Here is a 25,216-nt window from a genome sequence, read left to right as displayed (position 1 = left end):
AGTGGTGTCCGAGAGGGACCGGGCCAAATGCTGCAGAACTTTGTGCGTGTGGGCGGCAGAAACATGTCTCCTGTGAATATGAAAGCAGAAACTAGAGTACTTGCAGTCTTGTAGCGAGGAACGTCTCGTACATATAGCCTAGCTGCTGCTGTTCGAATACTTTCTTTATTGTCAGTAACTCCTATGACTCTCAGCTTCATGACTTGAACGTACTTACTACATGTATGGATATTATTCTGTTAGTTACTGTATAACTTCATATAATTTTTGCTTTACTATGAGGATAAGAAAGGTCACTCTCTTTTCGACATGTTGCAGCCATAAAATTCTAAGTTAATGATTTTTTGTTTTTCAGTTTGAACATTAAATATCTTGTCTTTGTAAAGTATTTAATTAAATATAGGTTGAACATGATTTGCAAATGATTGGATTCTGTTTTTATTTATGTTTAATACAACGTCCCAACTTCATTGGAATTGGGGTTGTATATGTGTGACCGGAAATTAGAAGAATTGAGTGCCATCCTGCGTAAAACCGTCACCTTTGTTTCTCTTCTTGTGCACCTATTTGCTGAAGCTGCCCACACAATAAGTGAGTGATTGATTTCTCTCGCTGATTCGACACGATCAATCGTCCATAAAACCTGCGGATAAAGGCTGACTATTGCCAACGTGCAGGACAAAATACGACACACACACGGCCGTCAGCCCATTTTGTCAGGGGCTCACCAGTTGGTTTGCTTAAAAGTATATTGAATTGTATCCTCCCTAATCAAGACTTTTGTTCTAAATACTGCATTACAATAGGTAAACATGAGACACGACGATAATTCTATTGATTTATGTTGCTGCGTTTACCAGATTTGTAAAACGAATACGGGCCCTAGTGGTGGCTACGTCTGCCTCGCAGTCAAGATGTGGTAGGTTCAAATCTTGCTTCAGGCCCTCCTATTTAGAGTTTGCTTGTTATGTGTGGGTTTTCTCCCACATTTAAAATCCATGCATGTTACGTACATTGACCAATCCCTGCCACAAATAGCAAAAATCCACGAGTAATTGACACCCTCCCTAAAAGGTTTTATAATGGTCTATTAGATGACACTTTTCTATTATGCAGACAGGGCTTTGGCCTGTATAAAAGAAGATCCTCGCCACACTTCAACACAGTTTATTGGCACCAAGATGCCATACGATAGGACCAAAGCAATACTTTGTATGACATATAGCTTTGGTCTGAGCCCAAAATAAATGGACGAATAGGTGAATGCGTGAGTAGCACATCGCAAATATGTGGGGAACACTGTACAACTATTTTGTTGTTTGTGTCTATCATAATACTATTGTTGAAAAAGACACTGGAGTTCAATAAAAAAATTCCTTTTGGAAACTTTCCTTGGAATGTACAGGAATTTAATGAGAAAAAAAACTACAATTTTGCTATCTTATACAATAACAGGGAACATTTATTGCAGCATAATGATGGTTAAGACAATGATGTATTGCAAATGATGCTGAATTCCTACCCCGCACCATGCAGCCCTCAATCAAGCCCATGCAAAACAAAAACGTTCATATTTACATGACTATATTTGTATATGATTCTGTATGATCACCCAAATTAACAGGAAGTGTGTTCCCATATAATGTTTTAAATTTGTGGTAAAATCTCACGCTAAACTTCCAACACATCATTCATCCATCCATCCATTTTCTGGACCGCTTTATCCTCACTAGGGTCGCGGGGGTGCTGGAGCCTATCCCAGCTATCTTCGGGCGAGAGGCGGGGTACACCCTGAACTGGTTGCCAGTCTATCGCAGGCCACTTAGAAACAAACAACCATTCACACCTATGGGCAATTTAGAGTCTTCACTCAACCTAGCATGCATGTTTTTGGGATGTGGGAGGAAACCGGAGTACCCGGAGAAAACTCACGCAGGCACAGGGAGAACAGGCAAAGCCAACACAGGCGGGGTTGGATTTGAACCCGGGTCCTCAGAACTGTGAGGCAGATGTGCTAACCAGTCTTCCACTGTGCCAACTTCCCATATATCAGCAAATTAAAAAAATTAAATGTAGAGAAAAGGCCTTTTTGGATGGATGTATTAGGTTGATGGAAACTGGTAGAAACACGAGTTTAGCAGTTTTAACACAAATATTACCTTAAAATAAAATATAGCATAGCCACACATGCTTCACCCGTATCATGTCTCCTCCTCCACATGATAAGCAAAGCCAGGGCTTTCCAGTGTAGCTACTTTAAGTCCAAACCACAGGGAAAAAGCACCGGGTTTACTTGCTGTTCGGTAACCTAGCAAACTGTCAAATATGGGTTCACTTGGGCTGTGCTGCTCTCGTACACCATCAATGCGACACTTACTTATCATGACTCCAGACACAGCCAGCAGTAGGGCAGCGATGAGGGCAGAGGTCCCGACAGACAGACCCAGCGCCAGGTGGGAGAGAGATGGCTGTGGAGGCAGCAGGGACAACTCTGCATGACAAGGGAAGAAAGCGGCGTTCAAGTTGTTACCTCCCCAAGAGAACTATTACCATTCCCTTCGCCTCTCTGATCCTCCACTTAATTAATGATGTGAAAGAGATGACACAACGGAGATTAACGGCTGCACGGCATATCAATTCCTTGTTGTCTTGTCGGGACGAACTCATTGCTCTTGTCATCTGCCTGCTGAGAGGGACCATATTGAGAAGCTGACCTTTTCTGAGCGAGTGACATGCAATAATCTGCTGCTTGGCATTATAGAGAATAGATTTGTAAATCATCAGGGCAAGGTGAAACTCTAGCTTGTTAAGTTATTATTTAGATGGAAATACAGCTATTATACTGAATGTAATGATACTGGCAACTCCCATATTGATTCATTTCAGATCAACAGCCATGAATTCATTATTCATCTGCGATAACAAATCGTAATTGAAGAGGCAATTCGGGCTCTTTGGGTGGCCGACAGCCCTTTGTTACAGTTTACCCCGTATGAGAATTCATTTTTAGTGAAGGTTGACATGGTTTTAATAGACGGAGCCACTTGCAAGCGCTCAGGATCGTGAAGAAAATGTTCAAATCCGCTTTAACTTCATGAGGGACTCTTTTATCCTTAATCCTTAACATGATAAGAGGTTTTATCACACTGTTGCACAGAGATAAATTGCTAATCTTGAAAAGGGATTCAACATGTGGATCAAAAGTTGCTCAAAACATCATTAGGTACAGTGTGATTATTCCCAGTGCGTATGTGTAATTTTTAATGAATAATAAAGAAATTAAAACATTTACTGAGATAAAGATTCACTATAGTACAGAGCCTCTAAAACATAATTACATTTGTGGATTAATTCATTTTCTATTCACAGAGTCACAGTTCATTAAAGGTACACCGAGATTACATTCTGTCTATTATGGCTACACGCCCTTAGGGAAAAGACAGATGACACAGTGGAAAGTGTGAAAGCATGACACCTGTAGAGTTGATGCAGGACATGCCATCAGGCGCCAGGATGAGGTCATCGTCACAGTAGCAGACAATGTCGCTCTTCATTTCGTGACATTCGCCACTCTCACAGTGACTGCAGTTCCGAACTGGACTGATAATCACCTCTCCATCGCTCTCCATTGCTATTAGGCAAACACAGAGAAAAGGAAATGTGTACGAGAATCGTTTTGTGTAAGGACAGAGGGGTGCAGTCTACAATGTACATATTGCTACTCCACTTACCGACCAATTCTTTAAGTACACAACATTTTTTTATTGACGCTGTCAGAGCGATGCTTATGAACAACATGTTCTTATTTGTCATTGGAGTAAAAACATTCTGGGTGCTTCTAACATTTGAATGCTTTGTCTCTGTGGGGTAGCTACAGCCAAAATATTTTGGTGAGTAATGCTGAGGTCAATGAATATTTAACATTTTTATAGGTTGGTATGTCTTAAAGCTGCCTTATAATTTATTTATTGTCATGTTGTTAAATAAACTGAACTGCTCCAAATGATGTATGTGGCATAGTTACATGCTGTTATACTGTGTTTTTGTATAGTACTGAGGGTTTCCATAATTTTGATTGTGATAGTGGTGGTGTTAACAGATGGATTAATTGTAAATCCCCAATGAAGCCAAATGCACAGTCTGGCACTAAAACTGTACGGTTCATTACAAAGCGACAGTTTAAGGGTCAGATAACCTTAATGTTTTTGGGTTGAGGTGGGAAAAAAAATTAAGACACTTAGATAGGCTACATACTGTATCAAAACTACAGAACAGTGGTACCTTAAAATTTCAAAAGTCAACATCTGTAATAAAAGAACAGATTTTGCATCACAACGTCAACTGTGTTTAATCCAATAAAGGATTAGGATTACAGCTGCACAATGTATTGTTTTGAACTTTTATCATACAGCGGTTTCCGTCTTTTTACACATTTAAGAAATCAGGATGCATGAAGTCAACTAGCCTTTGTCAAGCCTTTGTGTCTAAATTGAGCTCACACTTGTATAAGTGTTACAATGTTACATTGAAACAACATATTCAGTTAAAAAAAATCCTTGATGATGGCAAAATACCTACTATGAACATGTACACTATTTATATATTGTAGTAGTTTTTTTTGGGGGGGGGGAGGCACAGGTCTAGCGAGGGCGTACAAACTCAGGCTGAGATGAAAGTACTAAATCAAACATTTTACAACAAGTAAAACGTCATTAAATTAACAACAGCAACTAGTTGTCAGAGAGATGCTTGTCTGCTTCCTGACGGATGTCAAGATGTTTTTGAGCAAAGCACTGAACTTTAGGTCAAGGGGTGCCATGCCATTTCTGTGCACCTTCACTTTCCTTACATGACTGCATGTGTGTGGTCTGATTTTCTGTGTGTTGTGAAGCAAAATATACATTTGACAGTGTACATTAAATTTCCAGTTGAGGTTTTCATAGTCAGTAATCAATACAAAATATACAAAAACAATAATATATCATGTGCATGTGCTATCATTATTCTATTTAACTTGCAACATACCACATGTGTTCGGAGGTACTTACTGTTTAATTGCCTTACTATGCTGCGTGAATAGCAATGACATTGAAATATGGGGAGAGGCCTGGTCGTGGTGTTTCCCAGCCTTGACTGAGGTCAAGGCACCCATTTTACATTAGGGAAATCTCACGGCACACCACCAAACACAAATGTCACAAAAAGTATGAACACTACTATAAATCATGACCTTGTCTCAATTTACTCTCAAATAGATGTATTCAGTATATAGTCTGGGCTGGTTTAGTTGATAGATACAGAGGTTAAGTGTACCTTCTGCCATCTAAGGAAAGAACATTTACTTGCTCTGCCTACTGCCTGTCATGCACAGTAGGTCTCTAGCATAAACGAACAAAGACATACAGTATTTGTAATTAATAAACATTAATCTTCGGAGAAATAAAGTGAAATTGGATAGTTTTCTGCAGCACCCCTGGTTGAGAATCACTACAAAAGAGAGATGATAGCTTCTTGTCTGCTATTTGCGCTGATGATGCGCCCACCGCTTTACAGAAATCCTTCCAGACAAGGGAGGAGAACTGAGGAGCTCGGTCAAAGACGATATCGATGGGGATGCCGAGGAGTTTAAAGACACGGCAGGCAGTAATCTGCGGGAGCATTTGGCCGGTACCATATCTATACACACTCTGTTCCTGCATAGCAACACATAGCTACTAACTGTTGCTATAAAGTGCAATCTCTACCCTATTTAGGTCCTTTTCGATGCCAGCTACAGCACATGACAAATGGGTCCAATATGGATTCATTATGGGCTGTTTGCAGAAGCGTGTAGTATTGCACCACAATGATATTAATCTGGACTATTTTGCCCTCATCTTTTTAAAATAAATCGTATTTGCATTGTGATGCTAAACCAGCCAGCCACAGCATGACCATTTTTACAATATAATGACATCCAATATATGAGCTGAGATAATAATAATACGGTAAAAACAATGTCAGAGGGGTATTCATTTAACAATAGTTATTATACAGCATTGTGGTTGTAATTTGCAGTTGTATACAACTGCATTGTGTCATCCTGAGAACTGTTTTTAATAGTTTGACTCTCTCATGCAACTAATTGAAGCAACCAAAATACTAGACACAGCGCTCAGTATGATACAGTACAATTCTATAACACTGTGGGCTGTCCCACCAAGGGCACCAAGGGCTCCTTAATGAGCTAGTCCGCAACCTCAAACAGTCACACTCCAAACTACACCATGGCCGAGACCAAAGTGCTCTCAAAGGACACCAGAAACAAAATTGTAGATCTGCAACAGGCTGAGAAGACTGAATCTGCAATAGGTAAGCAGCTTGGTGTGAAGCAATCAACTGTGAGAGCAATTCTTAGAAAATGGAAGACATAAAAGACCGCTGATAACTTCCCTCGATCTGGGGCTCCACGCAAGATCTCACCAAAATGATCGCAAGAACGGTGAGCAAAAATCCCAGAAGCACACAAGGGGACATATGACCTGCAGAGAGCTGGGATCAAAGTACCAAAGGCTACCATCAGTAACATACTATGCCTCCAGGGACTCAAATCCTGCAGTACCAGATGTGTCCCCCTCCTTAAGCCAGTACATGTCCAGGCCCAGTCTGAAGTTTGCTAGAGAGCATTTGGATGATTCAGAAGAGGATTGGGAGAATGTTATATGGTCAGATGAAACCAAAATTAAACTTTTTGGTAAAAACTCAACTTGTCGCGTTAAGAGGAGAAATAATGCTGAGTTGCATCCAAAGAACACCTTCTGCATCCAAAGAACACTGTGAAGCATGGGGGTGGAAACATCATGCTATGGGGCTGTTTTTCTGCAAAGGGACCAGGATGACTGATCCGTGTAAAGGAAAGAATGAATGGGGCCTTGTATCGTGAGAATTTGAGTGGAAACCTCCTTCCATCAGCAAGGGCATTGAAGATGAAATGTGGCCGTATTGAGATGAACTTTCTTTTTGCTCATTTTGTCTCTCATAGGTGAGGTATACCTATGATGAAAATCACAGGTCTCGCTCATATTTTTAAGTAGGAGAACTTACACAATTGGTGGCTGACTAAATACTTTTTTGCCCCACTGTACAATAGAGGTGGCAATGATGTTCATTTTTATCACATATATCCTGCCACTTAATCCCAGTCGGTAAGTGAACCATCTTCCCAAATCTTCCCTTAGAGCTTCGTCACTTTGTTCATAATTACTTCTATATAATTTAGTTATGTTTACGCCTAAATACTTTATTGATTTTGCCTCCAATTTTAATTTCCATTCCCTTAGTTCTTGAGTAGATAAGCAATTAAACATGAGGACCTGGGTTTTGAGTATATTTGTATGGAGCCTGAATAATTTATTGATTTTAAATTGTCGAACATTTAAAATGTTTTATGAAATGAATAAAGTGGTGCGTTTAAAGGGCACCTTTCCAAGCTTTGAATAATGTTATCGTCATTTTATTTTTATTTTTATTGAAGGAGAAAAAAAAAATAATTAAATTCGGATTTCGGATTTTTGGGAACAGAAATAAGGGATTTTATTTTAAGGCCATACTGTCCAGTCCACTGTGATTGGCTAATGTGTGAAAAGAGGCGGGTCTAGGGGTTATCGCGCGAATCTACAGGTTTCGTATAACTCCTGCAAACAATGAACAATGACAAAGAGGACTATCAAGTGCTCACTTTCCCCCCAATAAACCAAGTGTGCCAGAGGAGACAAATCCTGATCATGACGCCGACTCGTTTTGTAAGAAAACGGACATGGCGAAAAAAAGGTTTACAGTGTAATTTACAATATTTGGCTTGCGCCTCTAGAAATTCAAGTAAGGGCTCACTGTGCTCCTAGTTAAAAAAAAATTGTCTAGCGCCCTGAAGAAGAAATAAGCAGCACAGTAAACACACTAATTATTATTACTTACTGTACAATACAATTGTGATGCTGAATAAGACTCGTACAGTAGCTTGCTCTACAGTTCACAATGGACAATTACAAACGTTGCTTTTCTCGCTATTCTGACAACCGTTTATGCAGTGGACAAGCCCTAATAGTGTTTGAAAAAATAGGGCTTTGAATGCAATGACACATTTTAACATTACCTTTCAGAGGATAGAGGTAAGGCTCTGCAGCTGGACCGAAGAGGGACGTGCCATCATCACCGTCGTGTTTAGGATTGTCATTTAATGAGGTGTTACCACCTGGAAACACAATAAACATTGATTAACTTGCTATTCTAATTAACATCCATCTAGCCATCCATCCATTTTCCACCGTGCTTGTCCTCATTAGAGTTGCTGGTTTAATCCCTCCTGACCTTTGTCGGGAGGAGGGGTACAACCTGGACTGGTCATCAGTCCATTGCAGGGCAGATTGTCAGGGCTGCTGTTTCAGCTCCCTGAGTCCAGCCCGTGTGTGTGTGTGTGTGTGTGTGTGTCATGAGTGCTTTGCAGGGTTGACGTGTTGGAGTCTAGCAGCTGTATTTGTCATCCTAATTACACCTTACTGCTCTTAAAACACTGTGGGATTCGTCGCCGGACTATCAACGCTCTACGTCAAGTTCGTAACCTAGCCACCTTGCCTATCTTTTTGCTTCCTGAAGACCTTGTGAGTTACCTCTACCTAATTCTTCTTCTTTGTCCCCAGTCTGCCATCTGCCCTTGCTCCCTGCAAATCAGTGCTCACCTCACTGACAACACAGACTACTACCCTGCCAGACCGGTCCTTGTTGGAACCCTGCCAATCCCGGATTTAGTTCTCCGAGTTCCTTTGTTCGCTTCTCTCTGCATCTGGGTCCAACTTGCAACCTAAATCCTGACACAGATATAGACAACCAATATTCAATTATCTTAAGAAGCCTGTTTTCGGAATGTGGGAGGAAAATTGACAATGAGGAGATAAATACGTTCTAGCACGGGGATAACATGCAAACTCCACACAGAGATCTTCCAATGGAGATTTAAACCCAGGTCCCCTGAATGTGAGGCAGACACACTAATAACAGGGCTGCCACTAATTAACATCTTTACAGTATGTACATGACTACTATAACATCACATAGGAGGTAGGTTCCATCAATTTTATGTGGAAGAAAGGCAGTGCCACATCCTGCGAGGAAGAAAAACAACAAATAGAAAATAGGACAGGTCAGGGGTCGTGAGCCAGGCAGCACTGCAGGTGTGTGGTGGGAGTGCCTACGCAGTTCCTAAATAAGTGTTGAGACTTTAGAGTGCAAATGAGAGGATAGTCCAGGGAATTAACCTGAGCTATTACTATGGTCACAAGGTCCCCGACTGGCAATCATACATGCATATACGTGTGGCCCTCCGTGTGGTGTAGTGCAATAAAACTGGATATGCTGGTGGGCATGAGAAGCACCCGAATCACCCAGCCTCCAGTCCAAAGCATGTATGTACATGTATTTGGTGCATGGAAAACTATAGGGGATTGGCTGGCCAAGCCTTCCTCGCCTTGTGTCCTCATCATTGCGCAGGGCAGAGGAGATGAGCAGCTAGACCAAAGAATAGCATCATTGTGCTATAGCCTGCATCAGCCCCTATGGAAACCCTGAGACTGAATGTGCCCAAAAGTGCCCTGTGAGGAATATATACAGTATTGGTTGTGGATATGTGCTGAGTGTGTTATGTAAGAGGTTCCACTCTTGCATGCCGGGGGACAGGTGTAACCAGCCCCACACCTATGTCACCCTATCTCCACCCCCGTGCCACTGGAGGTGGACGGGGGCCCAAACCGGGAGGTGCTGACCCCCACAACAGGACCCACGGCTAGCTGAGAACCCAAGACACACCGGAGAGTCGCAGTTGACTTCGGATGAGAGGTGTACAACCCGGATTTAGATTGAGACAACCATAGGATATGTATTTGCATTTGAAATGACCCTCCGCAAGATGCCTAAACATCATCCATGTGAACCACTACACCAGAGGTCAGCAACTAGTGGCCCGCTAGCCATAATTGGCCTGCTGCCAATTATATCTGGTCTGGCAAATGACTTTGATTACAATAATAATAACAACAATAAAACATGATTTACTTTGATTTAAAAAGGGCCAGGCTGCTACAACGTTCACTTCACTTCCTTGTTACAGTATTTAAGCACCTGATTGGCCGCGTAACTATTGTGACGTGATGGCGTCACAAGAAAACAACTATTAGGAATTGCAGGAAAAGTCACGTGCCCCTCATGCCGGCTTCCCTTCCCCCAAGCATAACAAAGCGCCGCTGACCACCGGCAGCCGCTGTGGTCCTCCGCTTCGAGCAGTCACCGTCCTGTCCGCTCCACGTAGTCCCCGTCCCGGCTGCAATCTCGTTGCAGATGAGACAACTTGGCTTGGCATTTACAGTGTAAACGCAGGAAGGATGAACACATACTTTTCTCTCCACTCTTCTTTATACTTCCTTCGAAGTTCAAAATGTTCTTTTATTTCGGTGTCCAAAATCCCACATTCATAGGATTTCGACACAACTGACAGATATTTCAACGTGATGAACTATTATTATTCTTGTTTTATGTGAAGTTTGATGTAAATCTGACAATTTGTTTGTTCTCGGCGTGGTCAGGAATGAGATGGCTGGAGCGGAAGCCGCAATTGAAACATCTGAAAATGGCCTATTTAAACATCACATTTTTGTCTCAACAAATAAGAAACCTACGGGCATTTTTCTACCTAAGGTTTCGGTCACAAATTTCTTATTGATTTATACTGATTCCTGGACAAATCAATCATAGTCAAAAGATTACAGTAGGCTCAAATGTCATTTAAATGACGAATACATTAATTAGGCTCAGAGAAGTGTTTATTACTGTATTTAAAATGGCAGTTTTTCAACCATTAAGTCTTAAAAGACAGTGATTAAAGACAGCTCCCTTATTATCGCCAGGTTATTTAACTGTTTCACAACAACGTGAGATGCTGCTGCTGTAACACAGTAATAACAGCCTGTAGCAAAGTTCATTAAATTACACTTTTGTACATGAAATAATATAATAAAAGATATTTTATTTCAGCAGGGTTTGCCTGATAACAATGTAATTTCGGCTCACAATTGAATTGTCAGGAAAGGATTTGGCCCAGGGCCAAACTTCGTTGACATCCCCTGCACTACACTCCAGACTATCACTCCATATCCAAAATAATAATACAATCGAATTCAATTGACAGCAGCGCTCTGCCAGCGTAAACTATTACCAAAAGTGAAAAAAAAACAAATGTCTGCCTGATATGGCCGTAGACGTTGGCCTGTCCACATTTATGCAAACTATAATTTTTGCATTCAGCAGTGTGTGCTCTGACAAGAAAGGGGTAGTAGATGACAATGAAGAATGGCCTTTGTTGTGCTCTTACGCTTGACGGAGGAAATGATACTCTCACTGGAGGAAGATAGGCATGTATTAACTGCTATTTAACTTGAACACTTTTTTTCAAAATGGTTTGCTCCAGCTTCACGTACATTCAAAGAGGAAGTGATGCTGTCAGAGATTCTTCGTTAAGGTGTATGGACATTTTCACAACTTATATACAGTAATACAACAATACTACTACTAATAATAGTAATAATAGTTACACAAAAGTTTCTTTTACTGACCTCTGTAGCCTCCACCACCGCCTCCAGCCATACAGCCACCTCCACCGCCCCCAAAGCCGCCTCGTGTCTGCCAGAACTTTTGACACGCTTGTCCTCCCTGTCCCCCCAGAACCAGGGGTCTGCCACCCTGACTGACAGGAGCACTGGCATTCCATCCTCCACCACCACCTGTCACCAGATGCACCATATACATACTGTATGAGAAAGTAATGTACCGTGAATCTTCGTTGGTGTGTGTGACGGTAACGGACACAGAGAACGAGATGGAGTCAAAATGTATCCCAGTGGCATTATAAATGTGGTATGAGAATACCATTATTGGTTTAATAGTTTTAAAACATTCCAACAACTGCGATTGGCTGGTGACCAGTTCAGGGTGTACCCCGCCTCTCGCCCGAAGATAGCTGGGACAGCGTGATGATGATGATGATGTGCATTTAGCCCACGTTTCAACAACAAACTAGCGACTCAAATGCCAGGTTTTTGTGATTTAAAAATATGAGAACAACTTATTCCACCATTACCTTGACCAATAAGCTGTACAACTCAATTATTATTTTTTTCTTAATCTAAAGAGGTAAAGTAAGAATAAACAACTGAAATAATGCGGTTGCACAAGTATGAACACCCTCTTATAACTAGGATGTGGCTTTGTTCGTAATTAACCAATAACATTCAAACTCATGTTAAATGGGAGTGAGCACACACCTGACGCCATGTACAGTGCCTCTGCTTAACTCCAAATAAAGCTCAGTTGTTCCAGTAGGTTTTACCGAGCATTTTCTTCCCTTATAGCAGAAGACTGAAAGTTTGCTCTGACAACCATAGGATATGCATCTGCATTTGAAATGACCCTTTCCAAGCTGCCTAAACATCAGCCATGTGAACCACTACACCAGAGGTCGGCAACTAGCCTGAAAGCGAACACTGACTGGTGTTTGGAACTGTTCATAATTCCCACCTTTTCTAAGGCCCCCTGAAGAAAAAAAACCCCAAAGCATTATACTTGGTGTTCTTGGGTGATGAACAGTGTTTTGTTTGTGCCAAACATACCTTGTGGAATTATGGACCCCTAACCCCCCCCCCCCCCCCCCCCCAAAAAAAAACAACTTGGTTTCATTGGACCATAGCACATTTTCCCAGAGGAGTCTGGGAGATGTCAGTATCTTTGGTGCAAACATAACACTGTTTATCAACAAAGATCACCATACCAACAGGTAGTGGTGGTGGCAGCATTATGGTTTGCGGCTTTGTTTCTTCAGCTGGAACTGGGGCCTTACAAGATGGATGGAATTATGAAAAGTTGGAAATAGCAGCCATTGTTACCACAAAATCTCCAGGCTTCTGCCGTAAGACAAAAAAATTGTCCGAAAACAGCCTATTAGAACAGCTGAACCTTTCAGGGTCAATCAGAGGCACTTTAAACAGCGGCAGGTGCATGCTGATTCCCATTTAACATGAGTTTGAATGTGACTGGTTAATTCTTGACACAGCCACATTCCAGTTATAAGAGGGTGTTCATACTTGTGCAACCATATTATTTCAGTTTATTTTTACTTCGCCTCTCAAAAAGATAAAAAAAAAATACTCGAGTCGTGCCGGTCACATTAATTTTACAATACCACAAAAACCTGCCATTTGAACAGAGGTGTGTAGACTTTTTATATGCCCTGTATGTGCAGGGGTGCTGATAGGGATTTGGGACGCCTTGAAAAAAACATATTTTTTGCCCCACCACTTAAATACTGTAAATTTAAAATACAACATACACAGCGGACCCCTATAACCTAGCCTCCCAGACAGCCGTTTTGTTTCATTGCTGCCATCAGTCGTCTCTCACATAAATGTTCTCCTTACGGTGAACAACAGACTTATGCCACAAGAGTTCAGTGGGGGTCCTCAGCTATTACAGTACGAGAGCAGCAAGATACATGAGGACCTGTAGTGTAGTCGTTTGAGTGAGGACTCAGGTTATGTTTACTTGAAGTACACGAGTTCTAATTAACGTTCTGTGCAGGGTTGCTGTGATTTCTATTCACTGGTTTGAGTGACTTAAAGTCAGGCAACGCTGCATTTCATTTAGCATCACTACCACTTCATCACGTCTCTTACCTTCGAATTGCAACGAGACAAAAGAATTATCATTTAAAATACAGTATTTGAAAAACAAAAAATGATTGACGTGTTCTAGTATACAACCATATTTACAACCTATTTTGTCCAAATAGTGTGGTTTCCTTTTCAAAACACACCTTGGGGTTTGCTCACATTAATTAATAGTCATTTTTTATTTTACCTGCATGTACCTGGTAAGGCCTATAAATGCACGAATTTAACATGATATTATAGAAACTTGAGTGTATATCTGTATTATAAATACTGAGAACTGTGCCTACATTTGGATATGAGGTAACCAAAATCTTTCATACAATCAGAGGTGGGTAGTAACGCGCTACATTTACTTCGTTACATTTACTCAAGTAGCATTTTGGATATATTGTACTTGTCAAAGTAGTTTTAATACTGCATACATTTTTACGTTTACCTGAGTACTTATGTTAAGAAGAAATGTTACTTTTACGCGGTTACAATATTCTAAATGGCACTCACAACTTTTATTGATCAATTATTGCTTATTTATCAACTATTTTGTGCGCGACCTATCTGTATAGACTACGACTTTGACTTCCGCATTGGGCGCTGTTCGCTCCAATCAAATTAAAGCGCCAGTGACGTTTAAGTCTAGTTAACCAATCAAACGACACAAGGAAGTCACATGACCGCACACAACATCTTCTATTGGGCTTCCCGGGCATAAGTATGAGTACGTAGAAAAACAACAGCTTTAATCTATTTTAGTATTTGTCTGGCACTGTCTGTCTGCCCAAACGTGATATTTCAGCCCACTTCTAACTTAAGAAAACACCTTGCAGTAAATTGGAGATGTTTTGCTGTCGTTTTGGCTGTGCATATTAGCCCACATTAGCCCTATTTTATCCCAAGTAATTGTAAAACGTGCATCTCTTGGGTTATGTGATAATACCTCTTACACTGCACACATGCACACACATGCACGCAGCAATATCAGAATTTGCACATTCACTTTTTATTGTATTTTTATTTCATTGATTTTCATGCTCTTTTTCATTTAAAAAAATCTGAAGTTACCATTTATTTAGTACTTGTGTAGTTTTGTTCTGTGTGCTTTTTACTCTGAAGTAATTCTTGGAGGACTACTTTTTACTTTTGAGTCCTATTATTGTCAAGTAACAGTACTCTTACTTGAGTACAATATTTGGCTACTCTGACCACCTCTGCATACAAACCTTAAAGTGATGCAGTGCGGTAATACATCACTAAAATCTTCAACTGTACCAATGAAAACATTGTTAAATAATATTTCTCTCAATTCTCTGACATAAAACTGAGCATCATTGTATTTATAAAGGCAGACATTTTGCTCAATACTGAGCAACCATAAGCTTGTGGGTTATTGGTGTGCACAGTCACATAACAGAATAAAGATGGGTGTAGCATACCAGCAGCACTTGACTTCCCATTGCGACCCGGTTGGTTGACGTCATAGTCCATCTGTTCCAGCTGGCTCTCTGATTGGCTTCTGTACCCTCGGCCCCCTCCCCCACCAGCAATGATGAGGGGGACGTGAATCCCATTCTGCACCTGGGTAATTATTAGTAATTATTTTGTGATTGTTGGCAGTGTTAATTGTGGTTGCCATGTGAACATACTGCCAAGATCTGTGTAACTATGTTGTACTACTAGAATATAAAAATAGTAATAAGCAACCATGGAAAATGTGTATGCAAAATCTCTAGAAAAGTGTTGTTTCTAAATGCCAGGTGACAGCGGCAAGTTCCTGGGGATATCATTCCTCAGTTATCTTCTCACCTTGAAAACATATGTAGCCCCACCACCTCCTCCACCTCCACCCTTCACTTGACTCTTATTCAGCATCGGGCCGGTCTGTTCTAAGCAGATCTTATTCAGCAAGGCGTTGGACTGTGGGGAGGAAGACATTAATAGCGCTAACAAGTGATGGCTTCTATTAGTGTTAGTTGACTGATTAGTAATTGAACTTTCACGGCAAAGACAATAAATTATATAAGCCTTTGATTAAAATCAAAAGTAACAATGTCAAAGTGCATACATATCCTGGAGACACGTTTGAGAGACGGACCTGAAGGAGAGAGCTTTTTATCCAGTTTCTAAGTAGCTGTAAATCACTTATTATTTTTGCCTCATTGTCATGACAGTATCTCCTCGACTATTTGTGATGTCAAATCATTAAAGTCACGTGAAAAGGGTCATTAAAACACCAAAGCCAGGCCAAAAGCATCTACAGTACATCTCTTCTCTTCAAATAACCTTTCTGCAATTAAGATGATACAGATTTCAAACAGGTATTTTTCACAAAACATTTACCATCAAAATCTTTTCCCAGAAATAAAGACTCTCAAAACAGAAATAGGGGATAAAATGTTGACACAATCGTGTTCAAAAGCTAGCTTTTTGTAATATACAAAAATGAGACCAAGGTAAGTTATTTCGAATCTTTCCCCACCATTAATGTGACCTATAACCTGTACAACTCAATTATATTATTTTTTTATTTTTTCAAGAGGGAAGTAAAAATAATCAACTGAAATACAGTACCAACGTTGAACTTCTTGGCCATAACTCTAAGGTATTTTTGGGACAAAGACAACGCTGCTCCTCACCAAAAGAACACTGTACCTACAGTGAAGCATGGTGGTGGCAGCATCATGCTCTGGGGCTGGTTTTCTTCAGCGAGAACTGGGGCCTTACCAGATGGATGGAATTATGAAAAGCAGCCATTGTTACCAAAAACCACAAAAAAAAAAAAAAAAAGGCAGGAAAAGCCTTCTAGAAATGCTGAACTTTTTTTCCCGGGTCAGTCAGAGGGGCTTTAAATGGTGGCAGGTGTGTGCTGACTCCCATTTAACATGAGTTTGAATGTGATGGGTTAATTCTTAACACAGCCACATCCTGAGTTACAAGAGGGTTTACAATTTCAGCTAAGCTCTCAAAAAGATTTAAACCGCGACCCTAGTGAGCATAAGCGGCTCAGAAAATGGATGAATGGATGGAAGGTCACATTAATGGTGGAAAAAGTTTTGAAATTATTTATCTTGGTCTCAGGTTTTACATTACAAAAGTGTGACATTTGAACAGGGGCGTGTGGACCTTTTATATCCATTGAAGTTTTCTTTGCTCTACGACTCGGATGACTAAAGACATTCCACACAGCCACCCTATGTGTATTATTGTTTCATTCATTAATCATTCGATGACTACTGCACATGTGCTAAATATCAACTATTTAACTTCAAGCTGAACGAAAAAGAACCCCAAAAATATTTTCGCATCAGAAGATCTAATGTTCATTTGATCATTGGAGTATGGAACAAAGTTTGTATCAGCACTGTTTTAAGGGGTGGGGGACGTAACGAATATACGCAATATATCGTGGTTTGTTGCATGTGAGATGGATAAAATGACTATATTGCGACTATTGAGTACAAATCCTCACGTAATGTTTTCTTCTTTCACTCTCTGCTGGTGCGCCTCTCACCATAAGCAGGACAATCCCCTGCTTCTCCAAAAATCTCCTGTGTGCATGCGTGTTTTTGCACCAGCTTAAAACTGAGAATATTTCATTTTCATGTTCAAAATCCAACTGTAGTGTCTGCTTTATATTGGTGTCATTTTATGAATCAAAGGGTTGATTTATATAGTCATTTACAGAATAAATCAAAATATCTAGCTACATATCATGTATCACGATATAGCCTAAAAATATTGAGATATTGGTTTTGGACCTTATTGTCCAGCCCTACTACATACAGTATAACCCTGGCTTTAAAGTAGGTGACTGCTAATGAACCAGTCCAGAATATATCCCGCCTCTGACCCAGGCTCCAGCTCACCTGTGACTCCAATGACAACAAGCAGTATAGAGAATAGATGCATGGATAATGTACTGTCGGTGATGTGGAGTTGCCATTACAACGACAGAGATCCCAGTCTCCTCATTAAAAATCATGTCCTTTTACAAAATATTTTCTCCTTCGAGAGATGGAACTTTTTTGTGCATAATTTTAGGTCATCAATTTTACGTAAGGCCGCACGGTGGAAAACTGGTTTGGACATCTGCCTGACAGTTCTGAGGACCCGGGTTCAAATCCAGCCTCGCCTGCGTGGCGTTTGCATGTTCTCCCCGTGCCTGTGTGGGTTTTCTCCGGGTATTCCGATTTCCTCCCACATCCCAAAAACATGTGTGCTTGGTTGATTGAAGACTCTAAAATGCCCGTAGGTGTGAAAACGAGTGTGAATGGTTGTTTGTGTCTTTGTGCCCTGCGACTGGCTGGTGACCAGTTAAGGGTGTACCCCGCCTCACACCCAAAGATAGCTGGGATAGGCTTCCGCATGCCCGCTACCCTTGTGAGGATAAGCGATACGGAAAATGAATTCATGAATTTTACGTAATTCATGTTAGGCCCCGTTTCTTGAAAGTACAAGGTCTAGTTTTACTTATCTACTCTAAAATGTACCTAAACACTCGGACGCGCACTCACACAGTCATTCATTGCTAACTTTACCTCTCGAATTTGTCTGAGCTGCAAGCTCTGAGAGGCTGAGTGCATGGAGAAGGTGGGGCTTCACTGAGAATGATTGACAGGTAGCGGTAAACTTGGCAGGGTACAAAACAAATGCCATCAAAAGTTGTGGAAGAGCCTTCACTCCTTCTCCCTCTAAGCCAGTTGTGATCTCACTTTTAAAGCTGTGTCTGTGAGAAAATAGATGTATGAGAGAGAGCAGGAGAGAGAGAGCAGGACACTCACTGTTCCAGACTTCTCTCCAAGTGCTTGTACCGAAGTGCTCTCTTGCTTGGTAAAGAAGAAAAATTGTCTGAAGTAACCGTCCAACGTGGATACAATCTCTCAACAGACAACCAAACTTTTGTGTGTATAATGGAGTTCCCTTGACACTTCCATTCACGCCAATGGACAATTCAGAGTATTCAGTTAGTATGTGACAGTTAGTGTGTGGCCTGCGAAAGCAAATAATGAAACGTCCATGATTCTTGCTAAAATCTGTGCCAAAATGTCTAATTGTCATGGAATAATAAAACCATTGACATATTGCAAGCATTTTTTGAAATGATCAAACCCCTTTTTCCAATAATTTGAACAATAGTTCAAAAAACTACCTGGACGTCTGATTTCAAAACTATATACCCATGAATTTGCTGTGCATGTGTAATATGATGAGACAACATTTACATGGTTTCACAGTCATAACCGCCCTCCGAGGGAAACCATAACGACAATGTGGCCCGTGACAAAAATGAGTTTCACACCGCTGGTATAGTATCGTAAATAAAAGTACTATTTTTTGTTGACTACCCTATGAGTGGTTAAATGGTCCATCAAAATACAAGTGTATGAAAATGAAGTCTGTTGACATTGTTACGTATACCTCATGAAATTGACATTTTTCTGAGATGAAAAAGCTGAATATATTTGCGAGGACAACATTCCACACTTCAATTTCCTAAAATGTTTGCAATTCCAAACTTCTTTTGCCCAAAGTAGAGCAGTTGTATTCATGTACTAAATGCAAGGTACTACGTGCTTAAAAATCTCATTCAGATCCTAGATTTGACACTGATTCAGTGCACTTTTTATTGTAGACCTGTGAGCACATTTACTCACACTTTCTTAGGCTGACTCTGAAAAGAGAAGTGTACACACTTGTGGGCTGACAGTAGTTCCATGTTTTAAGAGAAATCGTAAAGAATATCATGAAGTTCTCGAGGGAATGTATGACATTGGAGCGTGGATGCTGGGAAGACTTAATGCTCGTTGATATGTAAATGAATATCCAGTCATTTTCTATACTGCTAGTCCTGATTAGGGTTGGGGGAGGAGTGTGTGTGCGTGTCTGTGTGTGCGTGTGTGAGCTGGAAACTATGCTCCCAGCTGACATACAGTATTTGTATACTTACACACATGACTGGTCATCAGCCAATCCCGAGGCAATAAATGGGTATACTAATTAAATATTGTGAGTGGCTCCGATATCTCATTCAGAAAAAGGTTAGTCGTTGAGCTTTTGTTGTGAACGTCAGTAAACAATGTTACATATACTGTACTGTGTATGGAATTAACACATTGCGTATTGTTATTGTCTATAACTCCATAGGACTTGATATACTTTACTGTGTACTGTTTTGTGTCCCCATCTGTGTATCGTTTTGTAAAACATATTATGTGTACTGCATGTGGTATGAACATTGAGTATTGACTGTGTACAGTGGCGCACAATGTCAGTAATGACAGACACCAACAGGCAAAAATGCAGTTCCTTGATTCTGGAGTCCCTTTTTCTGGTTAACTAATGAAGGTTGGATGCATGTGGCTAGTATCATGGGTCACACAATTTTAGTGGACAAGCTGCATACATTAATAGCACTGAAACAGTTTCTCCATAAAATAATGTATCGTGAGTGGATAAGGACAACCTGTGCAGGCATCTCCGCTTACAAACATTGATTCAATACTTTATCTTAAGCTAATATCAGCATATAATTGAGTCTTTTGATGGAAAAATCCATATTAAGGCAATCTCTATGCAGCATTGCAGGAAATAATCATCGAGAGGGACTTCTCTGAGATTGAAATTATGATTAGATATACAGGAAAAAATCAAAATGGTTCTATTTGTGTCGTGCTTGTGAAGAAATGTACAACCATTTTTAGGAGATGATCTTCAGTATGTGCACAGGAAGAGGGTTTTGTTATCGCTCTCATTACCAGTCATAAAGTAGTACATACAGTTCAAACAAACGCACATTAAAAGAACTTAAAGTTCCCTCAGTGAGGTTCAGAAGTATACAGATACAACTGCAGATATGGGATCATACAAGGTGATAACTAATGTGGCTGAAATTGTTGAAAACCTTGCAGTCATGCCTTTAATTAACTCAACTATACGGGTACGTGCTGATTTGTTATTACAGCTATCTGCAATTACATCAGTATAAAATTGAGCAAGATCGAGTTACAAGCCAACATTATAGCTGTATTCCGGCAATACCAATTTACATTGCAAGTGACTGTGGGCCAATTATTTAATCTATATTTTTATTTCAACAAACGCTTAACAGCCTTATGTCAAACATGACTTGCTATCCAAATACAGAACGATCCAATTACTTTTCTTGCCACCATCTTTCTGCTGGTTTGTTCTTGAGTTCACAAAAAAAAACAAAAAACAACAAAGCATTTGTGTAGAGTAAATTGCAAGGACTCTATGTGTGTATGTAGAATACATTTGTGTAGATTTGTTAATACCCAGGATGAATAACGTCCCACAAACCATCTTACTTTGTTAATATGAGGAATTTTCAGTCTAGAGGCTGGCCTACATTTCAGAATGTTTATATTGGAAATGATGGATGGTTTCATTGATAACTAGAGGGATTGGGAGGTTTTTAATCTGAGTGTTGTGTAAGCGTACAGCGAGGCTGCCAGCAAACAGCTCCAGAGCATCACGGATGACAACCACCTCTGACAAAACAACAAAAAAGTAAGCTGAGGAGAGACAGCAGGGGATCATTGTGAGCTAGGTTGCTTTTTTAAATATCCGTTTTGTGGCCCTAAAATGAGTATTCTCTTTTGACCAACATTTTTTTATGAGTGTGTATATATGTACAGTGGTGCCTTGAGATACAAATTTTATTTATTCTGTGTCCATGCTCTTAACTCAAAATGCTGTCATTTCAATGCATCTTTCCACATTGAAATGAACGAAAATGCCATTAATCCTTTCCAGCCTCCCTGTCCCCACCGAGAATAAAATTTTGTTTTTTTTTTAATAAGTAGTATAGTTTTACTTTATAAAAACACAGAATAATGCAATAATTAAATAGAATGTAAGGCACTAAACAGTTTGTGCCTGATGATCGAATGTTTCATCCATCAGTGTACTGCACCTTCTGGTGTGCCCGCCCTGGCCACCAGTAGGAACTCTTGTATAGTACGGTGATGCAGCCAAATGAAGAATAGACTTCTTCTGTGGTTCTACCACTCAATAAATTGCTATAATATTAGTCTTTTTTTGTGTCAAGGATGAAGAATATATGCCTGTGAGTAGTGTTATCATATTTGTTTCTATGTGTTGTTCCACCATATGTGTTCATATATCCATTTCTTAACCGCAACTGTCAATGCTAACTGTTAGCATGTCAATGGCATTTTCCATTCATCTGGGTATTTTTTGTTAGTTAGTGGACTTTCCTAAGGGGAAGCTGTAGTTGTTTTACATACGCAATGTGTAATTCTGTTTATTTTGTGTTTAGCTTGACCATAAACTTCAACTGGCGGCACGGTGGACGACTGGTTAGAGCGTCAGCCTCACAGTTCTGAGGACCCGGGTTCAATCCCCGGCCCCGCCTGTGTGGAGTTTGCATGTTCTCCCCGTGCCTGCTTGGTTTTTCTCCGGGCACTCCGGTTTCTTCCCACATCCCAAAAACATGCATGAATTGGAGACTCTAAATTGCCCGTAGGTGTGCATGTGAGTACGAATGGTTGTTTGGTTGTATGTGCCCTGCGATTGGCTGGCAACCAGTACGCTCCAGCACGCCCACGACCCTAGTGAGGAGAAGCGGCTCAGAAAATGGATGGATGGATAAACTTCAACTGGGTGTTGCATTAAACAGCTTTTTTAATGAAATGTTCACCATTTGTTAAAGTGCCGCTTATTGTGAAGTGAGCTGAATTGAGTTTACTGCTACCATAAAATGCTCGTATTTCAAGTTTGCACTCGTGAGTCAAAGCACAAATTCTGCTGAATGACGGCTCGGATCTCGAAAAACCCAGAAGTCGGGTCACTCGTATCTCAAGGCACCACTGTGTTTGTGTATATATACATATATAATATGGTTGTCAATCTATATATTTTTTTAAACCGATGAATCGCAATTAATCCCAGGCGCCAAATATACCACACATAAAACCACATTTTGCTTTGAGATGATATTTTAAACTACATCGACGAAAAAAGCTTTCAGCGCTGCACTATATGTTTTTTGTTTTTTCCCGAAAGTCAAATCTGGGTGACTTTTTAAGCAAAATTTGCTGCCGAGAACACCAGTCGGAGTCTCCTCACTTATCTTTACAGTGGCAATAAGCATTGACATAATCACCGACTTTATAGCAACCTACACCACATTTCTAATATCCATCTGCAGTTAAAGCTATAATTCACAACTATTTTTGTTGAACATTTTTACCAAAGCCACTGCAAGAGTAGATGACAGAATGCTGATTAAGCCTATCAGCTTCTGAAACATAATTTTTTGGTCATATTTAGTGACTATCCTACACATCCCCACACTGGATCATTTGGTTGCGCTCTCAAATTATGTCATGGAAATGAAGTATTTTACCTACAGTACAAACAGGCAGGTCCATAAATGGACAGTGCGCAAGTCAACTGAGCCATAGAGAAAGGACAAAGCGTGAAGGAGGAGGCTGGACAAGAATTTTAGCCTTCGTCATATCGAAGCGATGAAGGTTTTGTTATAATGCTGAATTCGAACATTAGGGGGCGCCGGAAATCACAGATTATATCTTTAAAATAATATATGATTAATGCAACAATTGTTTGTGATTAATCATGAGTTAATGCTTTAACTTTGACAGCCCTTATATATATATATATATATATATATATATATATATATTATATGTATATATATATATATATATATATATATATACACACACACAGTGGGTACGGAAATTTTTCAGACCCCCTTAAATTTTTCACTCTTTATATATTATATTGCAGCCATTTGTTAAAATCATTTAAGTTCATTTTTTCCTCATTAATGCACACACAGCACCCCATGTTGACAGAAAAAAAACCGTAATGGTGGAACGTCTTGCTGATTTATTAAAAAAGAAAAACTCAAATATCACACAGCCATAAGTATTCAAACCCTTTGTTGTGATATTTATATATTTAACTCAGGTGCCGTCCATTTCTTCTGATCATCCTTAAAATGGTTCTACACCTTCATTGGAGTCCAGCTGTGTTTGATTATACTGATTGGACTTGATTAGGACAGCCCCTGTCTATATAAGAGCTTACAGCTCACAGTGCATGTCAGAGCAAATGAGAATCACGAGGTCAAAGGAACTGCCTGAAGAGCTCAGAGACAGAATTGTGGCAAGGCACAGATCTGGCCAAGGTTACAAAAACATTTCTGCTGCACTTAAGGTTCCTAAGAGCACAGTGGCCTCCATAATCCTTAAATGGAAGATGTTTGGGACAATCAGAACCCTTCCTAGAGCTGGCCGTCTGGCCAAACTGAGCAATCGGGGGAGAAGAGCCTTGGTGAGAGAGGTAATGAAGAACCCAAAGATCACTGTGGCTGAGCTCCAGAGATGAAGTTGGGACATGGGAGAAAGTTCTAGAAAGTCAACCTCCACTGCAGCCCTCCACCAGTCAGGGCTTTAGGTCCGATGGAAGCCTGTCCTCAGTGCAAGACACATGGAAGCCCACATGGAGTTTGCTAAAAAAAAAAAATAAATACCTGAAGGACTTCAAAATGGTAAGAAATAAGATTATCTGGTCTGATGAGACCAAGATAGAATTTTTTTACCTTAATTCTAAGTGGCACGTGTGGAGAAAACCAGGCACTGCTCATCACCTGTCCAATACAGTTGCAACAGTGAAACATGGTGGTGGCAGCATCTTGCTGTGGGTGTGTTTTGCAGCTGCAGGGACAGGGAGACTGGTTGCAATCGAAGAAAACATTAATGCGACCAAGTACTGGGATATACTGGGCGGAAACCTTCTCCAGAATGCTCAGAACCTCAGACTGGGCCGAAGGTTCACCTTAATACAAGACAATGACCCTCATCACACAGCTAAAATACCGAAGGAGTGGCATCGGAACAACTCCGTGACTGTTTTTGAATGGCCCAGCCAGAGCCCTGACTTAAAACCAATTGAGCATCTCTGGAAAGACCTGAAAATGGCTGACCACCAACGTTCACCATCCAACCTGACAGAACTGACAGAGGATCTGCACGGAGGAATGGCAGAGGATCCCCAAATCCAGGTATGAAAAACTTGTTGCATCATTCCCAAAAGACTCATGGCTGTATTAGCTCAAAAAGGTGCTTCTACTAAATACTGAGCAAAGGGTCTGAATACTTATGGCTGTGTGATATTTCAGTTCTTCTTTTTTAATAAATCTGCAAAAATTTCAACAATTCTTTTTTTTCTGTCAATATGGGGTGCTTTGTGTACATTAATGAGGGGATAAAAATAATTTAAATGATTTTAGCAAATGGCTGCAAAATAACAAAGAGTGAAAAATTTAAGGGGGTCCCCAGGTTCTGCTAGTGGGACACAGTAATGCATCGTTAAATAAATATGTCTCGGTGAACATGATCTCTGTGAAGGTTGACTGTGTGGCAGAGGTTTTACTGTGGGCTAACAAATGTGGACGGTGAAAGAGT

The 25,216-nt window shown here is 40.4% G+C and overlaps 1 protein-coding gene across 1 annotated transcript in view; it reads right to left on the bottom strand.

Moving 5' to 3' along the window:
- alk (ALK receptor tyrosine kinase) overlaps nt 1–25,216 on the bottom strand; it is a 362,245-nt gene that overhangs the window by 31,032 nt on the left and 305,997 nt on the right. Inside the window, exons 14-19 of the mRNA XM_061697428.1 lie at nt 15,546–15,656; nt 15,176–15,317; nt 11,637–11,804; nt 8,132–8,230; nt 3,476–3,631; nt 2,378–2,491 (exon numbers count right to left, since the gene is read on the bottom strand). Of these exons, the coding sequence (XP_061553412.1) occupies nt 2,378–2,491; nt 3,476–3,631; nt 8,132–8,230; nt 11,637–11,804; nt 15,176–15,317; nt 15,546–15,656 (790 nt within the window). The remainder of the gene's footprint in view (nt 1–2,377; nt 2,492–3,475; nt 3,632–8,131; nt 8,231–11,636; nt 11,805–15,175; nt 15,318–15,545; nt 15,657–25,216) is intronic.

The sequence above is a fragment of the Phycodurus eques genome, chromosome 14, assembly GCF_024500275.1.
Source record: "Phycodurus eques isolate BA_2022a chromosome 14, UOR_Pequ_1.1, whole genome shotgun sequence".
Classification (NCBI taxonomy): domain Eukaryota; kingdom Metazoa; phylum Chordata; class Actinopteri; order Syngnathiformes; family Syngnathidae; genus Phycodurus; species Phycodurus eques.
This window is presented reverse-complemented; position numbering and strand designations above follow the sequence as displayed.